This window comes from Arvicola amphibius, chromosome 2 (assembly GCF_903992535.2).
Source record: "Arvicola amphibius chromosome 2, mArvAmp1.2, whole genome shotgun sequence".
Taxonomy (NCBI): Eukaryota; Metazoa; Chordata; class Mammalia; order Rodentia; family Cricetidae; genus Arvicola; species Arvicola amphibius.
The window spans coordinates 134,993,298-135,003,106 of record NC_052048.2 but is presented as its reverse complement, the minus strand read 5'-3'; the positions used below and the strand labels follow the sequence as shown (position 1 = coordinate 135,003,106).

Genomic DNA, 9,809 nt, shown 5'->3' with positions numbered 1-9,809 from the left:
CCAGCAACCTTTTATACCTCTACTCCTGTGGAGACCCACCCGCCACAAAGAACACAAACATCCTGGTCAATTAGAGACCACAAGGAAGTTCCGCTGTGGGTCAGAGGGAGTGAAGGCAGCTAGATCAACAACACCTACAAATTGGAAAAGATCTTCACCAAACCCACATCTGATAGAGGGCTGATCTGCAAAATATATAAGAAATCAAGAAACTCAACATCAAAATACAAAATAAACTTACTTAAAATGTGATACAGATCTAAACAGAGAATTCTCAACAGAAAAGTCTCAAAAGGCTGAAAGACATTTAAAGAATTGCTCAACATCCTTAATCATCAGAGAAATGAAAATCAAAATGACTCTGAGCTACCATCTTACACCAGAATGGTTAGAATGGCTAAGATCAAAATCACATCACACTTCTCTCACTTAAGCTGGTTCCACTCCCTGTTAGCAGCTTTCCTCAGCAGCTATCACATGACTCTGGCATCTCCAACAACCTGGGGTCTCTGAGGCAATCCAGGTTTCACTTTCACAGCTTCACACAATGGCCTCTCTAGGCCTCCATGCAGTGACACCTGTGCCTGGCCTCAGCAGCTTTCCTCAGTCACAGAGGCAGATTCCTTAACCTCTTTCTTCTAACCTTCATCTAAAGTCAGAACCATGTGACTAAAGCTGCCAAGTTCAGCTGCTTTCTGGGGATGTAATATGGCTCCTCATCCAATGACATCTTCACCTGCTTTCTGTTTTCTATGGTTTCCTTCACTGCTTAAGCTCAGATTTCCTAGAACTAACTGACAGCGGGGAGAAACTCTATTCAAAATATAATTTGTGAAACAGAACTCTTATCAGTAAAAGAAAAAAATTTAAGTGGGGTGTGGTATTGCATACTTGTAATTCCGAGCTGGAGAAGAAGAGACAGGAGAATCCCTGGGACTATCATCTTGTCCTATTTAGCAATCCTTAGGTCACTGGGAGAAATTATCAAAACCAAGGTGAGTGGCTTCTGAAGAAAAACATCAAACGTTGCCTCCTGCCCTCAGCATACACATGCACACACATCCTTCATCTGTGCACACAAACATGCATACACATGTAAACAAAAACACACTGTATATCATATATATATAAGCAATTTTTATTATACCAATAATATGTAAGTATTGATGAAGCATGAATGCACAGGCACATGGATATTTTATATAAGGCTCATTAAGTAACTGTGGTAAAAAGGGCAAATTTAAATTCACATTATTTTTTTGGATTCAGAGAAACTACACTTAGGAAAGAGAATTAAAGCTACAATAGAATATTTAAACTACTTTTGATGACTGAGAGTAGATTAAATTTCCATCAAAAAATACATTAATGTAAGTATCAGCAAGGAACATCCTTTGAGAAACCTCAGCATCAGGAAACTTTTATGAAATAAAGTAAAAGGAGACAGTAAGAGAATCCCTGTAGAAATTTCAAATCGTGGTGTACAATAAACTTAAAGGACTCTATAACTCTTGGCAGCAGAAATGTCACAAAAATGTACATTTATAATAAAACAAATTTTATCTAAAATATGGAGAATATTAATTTTCTAATTGAACTATTACAGAGTTTAAGAAGAATATGATTTTTGGAAAAATTAATTGTGACTACACCAGAATGACTACTCACAAACATCTGTCTGTCCAGCTCAAGCGGGCGGGAACAATGGCCTCTTCTGACCTTGTGGGCAACAGGAATTCACAATACATACATGCTGACACAATACTTATGAATATAAAAACAATAAATAAATCATTCTATTAAAATGAGAAAAATTATCCCTTTTTAAAAATCTGGTGGCACACAGACTGCATGCCTTTCAGCATATTGATTATCCTATTATCAGAACTGATTTGTATCAAAGAAGTAATTGTGGGATAGACATTAATCACAATCTTCTGAACACTCAGGATAACTGGGTTGTACATCCATAACATAACTGCTATGGATGAGATGATGAAGTCCACCCAGTACATGACCACAAAGAAAGCCACCAGCAGCAAGATGGTCTGGGTGGCCTTTTTCTCAGGAGATGCTCTCAGGTGGCTGAGGCTGTGAAGATACCTGTGTTGCCTCTGATGTCTGAACAAGAAGATCACCATGTATGCACTTGTGGTCAGCATCACTCCTATAAGAAATACATCTCTGGAGGTTGATACTAGTAAAAGCAGTGCCCTGATGATGTAGTTTATGGAGAAGACTGAGCAGGATTTAGTGACCTTCATCTGGTTGGTCTCACTCACATTGGTAAAAGCACCAGTAGAGAAGATCCAGTGGCTAAGGAATAACAAGTTGAAAGACCAAATAAATAAGAAAGCATAAATCATGTATTGCTTTAGTTTATATTTAAATTTTGCCAAGAAAGAGGTACTGGGACTGATAGTGACAGCCTGGAACACACTCAGGAGGCAGGTGACGTAGATGGAGAGGGCTCTCGTCACCCTGTTTATATAAAAAGTTGTCTTACATTTGAAGTCATTCTCAATGTTCAGTGACTCATATATTTCCCAAATCCAAAGATCCCGTCCAGTGATGATCAACAGTGTATGAATGAAGGCCAATTGACAGGAGATCATGTCTGTGAACTTAGGTCTGTGACACAGGATTATGAAAGTATAGAAAAAAAGGAGAAACATATTGGCCAGGATTCCAAGTCCAGCTTGGAAATTAAGGACATTGTTCAGTGAGGACATAAGTGGAAAGTGTGTTCATCTTAGGAGCATGATATGAAAAAATGAAATTTATGCTCTGGCCATGCTGAAGCATGCATGGGCATCCCATATAAGGTGGTTCTGTTGACCTTGTCCATTTTGGGTTTCATAGTCTAAATTGATGGTGATGACTGACCAGGTCTCATACTCAAGAAGGCACCAGATCCCAATACAGCTGGTTGTGGAAACTTATTTCATATACCTGAAAAAATTATGGATTATTCACCAAATTTGTTATTCACTGTATATCATCATTCTGTTTTACCTATTTATTCTTGATTAACCCATCTCTTTAATTTTTGAAGCTCCACATTAGACATGGCCTATGTTCCTATATACCCTCAATATATCTCCTAGATATACAGCATTCTCAGCCACATCTGACACAGAATGCACACTTTATGCACACCTAGACCTCATGCCTTAGAAATTGAATCCTGCTGACTTGACTTACATTGCCTTGTTTTATAGTTAACACTGAAAACAGCAGTGGTACGAATAGAGGAGCATAATCATATTTGTACAACTAATTAAAATTTATGTTGCTCTGGGGAGAAAAACAAAAAACACAAAAGAGTAAGGTGAGTCAGTCTCATATTTCATAAATTTAATAAGCTCTATTTTACAACTATCCGTGTTTTGTTCATAATTAATGGAATCACAGTTGATAATTCATAATGATCCCACTATTTTATTCAGTGGTATATCTATCTCAATTCACCTATTTTTCTTTTTCTTTTTCAATGAAATTACCATTCCAGAATCTTTAATTACAGACAATGATACAGTTGGAGTCTATTAGTGCACTTTCCACACTGTGTTAAGTTTATAACCATTATGGTTATAAATGCTTCTAGATGTCTCCCAGTTTACTTCTCATCCATTTAAAACTTGTGTGAACTCTAATTATGGTTTAAAGAACTAACTCCCAACTGTCAAGGCAAATGTTATTTTTTTTTTCCAGAGCAGGAGAGTAGTGGGGATGAAATCATTAATAGAATGATTCCTATGGGTTTTTAATCTATTCCTTGTTATTTTACCTACCTGTTCCTTCTTCCATATTTATTTTCCCCTCTTCAACTAAGAAATTTCCATTTTCTCATTTTCCTTATCAAATCAATGGTATCCTGCTGCTCCCCTTTACCTTCTTCCCACCTCCTTCTATATGTACTTCCTTCCTCTCTGCTAAGGAGCCCACTCTTTCAATTTCCCTGAAAAGATCGCTTGTACCCCAAGGCCAGCTCGACTGGGACTGAAAAAGCATGGAATCAAACCGAACTCTCTGAACCTGGGCAGACAATGAGGGCTGACTGAGAAGCCAAGGACGATGGCACTGGGTTTTGATCCTACTGCATGTATTGGCTTTGGGGGAGCCTAGTCTGTTTATATATGCACACCTTCCTGGAACTGGATGGAGGTGGGGAGGACCTTGGATTTCCTACAGGGCAGGGAAACCTGACTGCTCCTTGGACTGGAGAGGGAGGGGGAGGGGAGTGGAGGAAAGGGGAGGGAAATGGGAGGTGGGGAGAAGGCGGAAATTTTTAATAATAATAATAATAATAGTAATAAAAAATAAAAATAAAAACAAACATAAATGGTTTATTTTTAAAGATTTCTTTCTATTAATAGGACAGTCCACAATAATATTGAGTCATTCTTTCCCTATTCCTTTTTACCTTTTGTGTTAATTTCATATTGTGTGTCTCTACCACTAACATCATGGCTAGAAGATACTCAAATGATTATATTTCATAAATTTTGTTCATTACAATAAAATGACATAAACTCCTAAAAAAAGATTGCTTGTACCCTGTTATTCTTCTCTCCATTGCTACCCACGATCAACTCATCTTAAACATGGCCCCATTTTGCTTTCCTGATATCTGTTGTTTAAACAGGCTAGATACATCTGCAGATGTGGAGCTAGGAACCCCCTACAAAAGAGCATGTGACACTAAGAAAAACATTGCTTTCAACACATTGTGACAAATATGAACTTGCCAAAGATGACCTCATATGGATCCTGTTTTAGAATCTCTGTTTTTAAAAGAGATTCCTTCCCCTACAGTGGAAATCAAGGGCCCCAGTGTTCTCTTATCTCACCAACACACAAACAGTTTTTATAATTTCAACAAATAGTCTTAGCTTTGGTGCTTTTATAAGTTATTTGACCTGGTTGCCAATATGATTTTTTTATCAAATTAACATAATTTGTTACTTTAAAATCAACTTGATACTAAAGAACTATAAAACTTATCAACTAAGATTCTTGTGAGAAAGAGTGGCCAACTGTATTTTCAAGTTCACTTGTATATTCTACATATATGTGCATGCATGTATATATAGAAATAATCCAGTAGTCAATAAATGATACCAAGCTATATCATCCCCATGAATATGCCAACAAAAATCATACATTTTACATATATATATTATGTTTTCTCTTCAAACCTTTATATAATTCCCAGCAGTTGGGAGGCAGAGGAAGGCAGATCTCTGTGAGTTTGAGGCCATCCTGGTCTACAAGAGCTAATTCCAGGGCAGGCTCTAAAGCTACAGCAAAACACTGACTTGAAAAACAAACAAACAATCAAAAAACAAAACAAAACAAAAAAAGGACACACAAAACAAAAGCTTGATCTAGTAAAGGCCTAGATTCAGTCTAATTGCCAGAGCCAAACACATGATTCTCCCACAAACTTACAGTTACAGTAGCTGCACAGTGGTGCTCTGTTTTTTTTTTTTTTTTTTTTTTTAAGTTCTAGGATACAGGCTGAAAAGATGGCACAGTGGTTCAGAGCATGTTTTTCTCTTGCAAATGATCTGGGCTAGATTCCCAGCAATGATGTGGTGGCTCATAACCATCTGTAACTTTAGTAATAGGAATAGATTGCCTTCTTTGATATTGCAAAAAAGTGGTACACAGATGTACATGCAGGTAAAACATGTATATATGAAAAATAAAATATGTAAATATTAAAGAAAGAAAAAGAAAGGAAGAAAGAAATAAAATGTGACATTCACCAGCTAAACTTAAATTTACTTGACATATAAAATGTGTTATCTGATTTATTAGGGAAAACAATTAATTCAAGCCTTGGTCTCTAAATTGAAAGAACTGTAGCACATTCCAATTTTAAGATTGCAATTGAAAAAACTCTATATAATAATAATTTTATTAACAACACCTTCATAATTTATTAATAATGCAATGTATTGTAAATAAAATAAAAAGATAATAGATGTTAATGATGATAATTGAAATTTTTTTATCTTAAGGCTATGAACTAAAACATCTCTACTTCACATCCTTTGCTTAGTAAATATTTGTCACCTACAGAAAATGATGCTTCTTCTCATTCTTTATGTGGCATCATTCTCTGGCGTGCACTGGAGCTGAGACTGGACCAGAAAACCACAGCTACCATGGCTATAAACTGAGTTGACAACATACCATAGACTGAGAAAAGACATTCGTTTTATCTGAAAAAAAAAAACTGCAGTGCTTGGGTGTTCACAATAGTTTAAGTTGTACTTAGTTGTAAGGACTAAAACAGAAGTATATTCATAAACATTTGTAATAGTACAAATGCCATCACTATTAAAGGGATCCAGATCAATAGACTGGGCAGGCAGCAGGCAGCTGTCTGAAGAAACGTGCAACAAAAGAAACAATGATCTGTTTCCTCGTAGCTCAACATTGTTCTGAGAAAAATCACTTTCCCCCTTCATAATCACATTATTTGATTTTAGAGCAGTCTTGTTTTAGGAATTTATGGTAGTCTTTGCATTCTTCTCTGAGGAGATAATAATATAATGAATATACAAACATACTAGATCAAAAGTATCATTTTCATTTTAAGTTTAACCATATTTAGTGAGCAATGACCTAAAAGCAGTGTGACTGCTCAGAGGAAACATGGAGTGATTGTGTGACTTTCAGATGACAAGATACATGGTGTTGGCTGATGCGCTGTCCACTGTCAGCAATGTTAACAAGTCTTTGGGAATCTCAGGAAGATGAGGACCTTAGACGCTCAAATTAGGTCCATGAGCGGATCTTTATGAAATGATATGCCAGTAGGAATAAAGAGTGATTACTAATTAAAGGTATTAATTCATAGCACTGGCTTCATCTCTTAAACAATTTTGAAGTATCGGTTACTCTTTAGAAATTGAATAAAACTCACCAGCAACTGGAAGCACAGACACTCACTAGAACTTTGCAGTCTCACACTTTCAAGCCCGTTCCCCTTTGATGAAGCAGCAGCAGCAATGTCACTGCAGAGCCTGGGGGGAAGCAGTCAGACCCAGAGCTCGATCACAGGTCACATGATGGAAGTGTGGGAAAGACATAAAAATGTTCACTCGACCAGTGTGTGTGTGTGTGTGTGTGTGTGTGTGTGTGTGTCTGTGTGTGTCTCTCTCACTCTGTCTCTCTGTCTCTGTCTCTGTCTGTCTCTCTCTCTCTCTCTCTCTCTCTCTGTGTGTGTCTGTGTGTGTCTCTCTTTCTCACTCTGTCTCTCTGTCTCTGTCTCTCTCTGTCTCTGTCTCTGTCTGTCTCTCTCTCTCTCTCTCTCTCTCTCTCTGTGTGTGTGTGTGTGTGTGTGTGTGTGTGAAATGACTACCTGGAGTAAGAACAGATCAATATCATACTGTGTGCTTGGGCTTCTGTCATGAATAAATGAAACAGCGTTGAATGAAAACAGAGTTATATCAACTATATTTCTAAAATAAAATCTCTACATCCTGGATGACTTAACCAAATCCATGAAGGTCCTGCCTACTGCATCAGCATCAGTGTAGATTCTTGAAGTGATTTGGACAAAATAAACTGAAAAATTTTTTAATGTTTGCAAACATAAATTCATGCTTCCATCATTTGGTTTTCTTGGAGTGGATGCTCTGTTTCTAGTGATTAAATGCCATTTATTGACATCGTTTGATTCCATTTTTAAAACAACAACTTCACAATTCCACATTATATATTTGTATTATATAATATTTATTATGATACATGTTATATATTATAATTTCACTGTATTTGTGTGTGAGAGAAACAGAGATAAAAGAAGCTCAACTTTAGTTCAGACTGACTGCATTCAAATTCACGAAGCTCTTGTCTTAGATGCAAAGAGCTGAGTTCATAGGTGTGTGCCACCACAGCTAACTTCACTATCCATTTGAGTCTCTTGTAAGTGTTAAAATGATATTACAGAAACATTAAAATGGACTTATGACATTCACCAGCTAAACTTAAATTTACTTGACATATTTTCTGTATGCATATTTTAATCAACACTTGTATTTTGAAATATTAAAAAACTTTGGGTATTTTGACTTTAAATAATTGGATACTAATCAAGAACTGAAAATATTTCCCACTGCTAATGAAATTCTTACTCAATATTATATGAGTAGCAGTGTAACAATGTTCAACTTAGAAGACAACTATTGCAAAATAATTCATTATAATTAAACCACTGAAACTCCTACTGAAAATACTCACTTTACATTTTTGTAAGAATAACGTTGAAATAATTTATATAGTTTGTTTTCTTTTTTAGGAAAATAAAATATGAAGAGAAAAAATAATTTGATGAAAAGTAAAGTATGATTCTAGATACTTTTGAGATGACCAAAAAGATCTACTTCATTAGAAATTATTAGAGTAGAATAAAAAAAATATATGAAAAATTTCAATCTCATTAATATAATGTTAAGACCATCTTACATTTTATTAAGTCATGAAATGAAACTTTACTAAGAATTCCTAAGTATACATGATAAACACTAAATTAGTTAATATTTGTTGCATAGTCCTGATGAAGTTTTATATAAAAAAATGCATAGTTTTGAGAAAAGTAAAAAAAATGAGAAAATATAAAATATAATATATATATATATACACCTTAATATTATAAATATACTCCTGCAGAACAATGAATGTGTGTTTTTGTTTCTCACCCTCTAAGCCATTTCAGGTGTTTTGTGAGAGGGTTGTAAATTTAACACAGTTGCCATTAGCAAGGAGGAACCATGTTTAAGGAATATTAAGAGTACACTCTCAGGAAAATCCATAGTCCGATATGTGCATTAAAATACTCTATTTGGGGTCACTTTTTACATAGATATGAATGAACATTTACTGTAAAAAAGAGATTTCATTGTATCTTCATTCAATACCTAATTCCCATTGATCACCTTCACCCTGTTAGCCTTCCCTGTCTCTCTATTCACACTTCTGCTAGGCACTGTTCTCTTTCGAAAATGCCACCTTCTACATCACATACATGACAATCAGAAGTCATAGCAAGTGAAATCTATGTTCTTTTACAAATCATTACAATGATATTTTATGTCTACAGACATCTGTTGTGTTTGCTATTGATACAATTAGGCTTAAAAATAAATTCTAAACAGAGAATTCTCTAATCATTTTATTACAGAAAACCACTTACAGGTCTTACTATTACTGAAGAGAAAAAGAAACGCTCACCTGGCCGGAGCTTTGATAAATATCCATTTGGAATGGGGCCCTAAGAAGTAGTTATAAGGAAGAAATGTCATCAGTCACCTCTCTCTAGACACATAATTATCATGTCACATGAAAAGAGGGAAGTTCTGAGCTTGAGGTTGTTAGAAAGTGGTACTATTAACTGGAAGAGTGAACTTTTCTAATTCTAGGACAACATTAGAGAGGGAGCACCTGAGCTCTGGTTTTCCCATGTGTGAACTCTTCTCCCCCGTCCCTATCTGTCTGTGTGGATTAGTGGATCCCTGTCCAACTAGACAAAGCTAAAGTAAAAATAACATCACATTCATAAGAAGTAGAAAAATATTTAATTCCTCAAGGAATCCTTCCTGCATCGAAAATATTCCGTAATAGCCTCCACACTTACTTGACAGTGGCTTCATGACCTCACCAAGAAATTAAAAGCACTTTTGCTAAATTTAAGAAAATGTACATAAATACACTTGGCAAAAGTAATCTTTCTTGCAGCGGCCACAGACTTGAGATGATATAATCATCAGATAGTGAGCTGTGGGCCTGGGGAT

At 35.8% G+C, this 9,809-nt stretch overlaps 1 protein-coding gene across 1 annotated transcript; it reads right to left on the bottom strand.

Moving 5' to 3' along the window:
- Positions 1–1,814: 1,814 nt before the first annotated feature.
- Positions 1,815–2,762, bottom strand: LOC119807083 (vomeronasal type-1 receptor 90-like). The gene is given in 1 exon segment (XM_038319229.1): positions 1,815–2,762. A coding segment is annotated over 1 exon segment (948 nt).
- Positions 2,763–9,809: the final 7,047 nt, after the last annotated feature.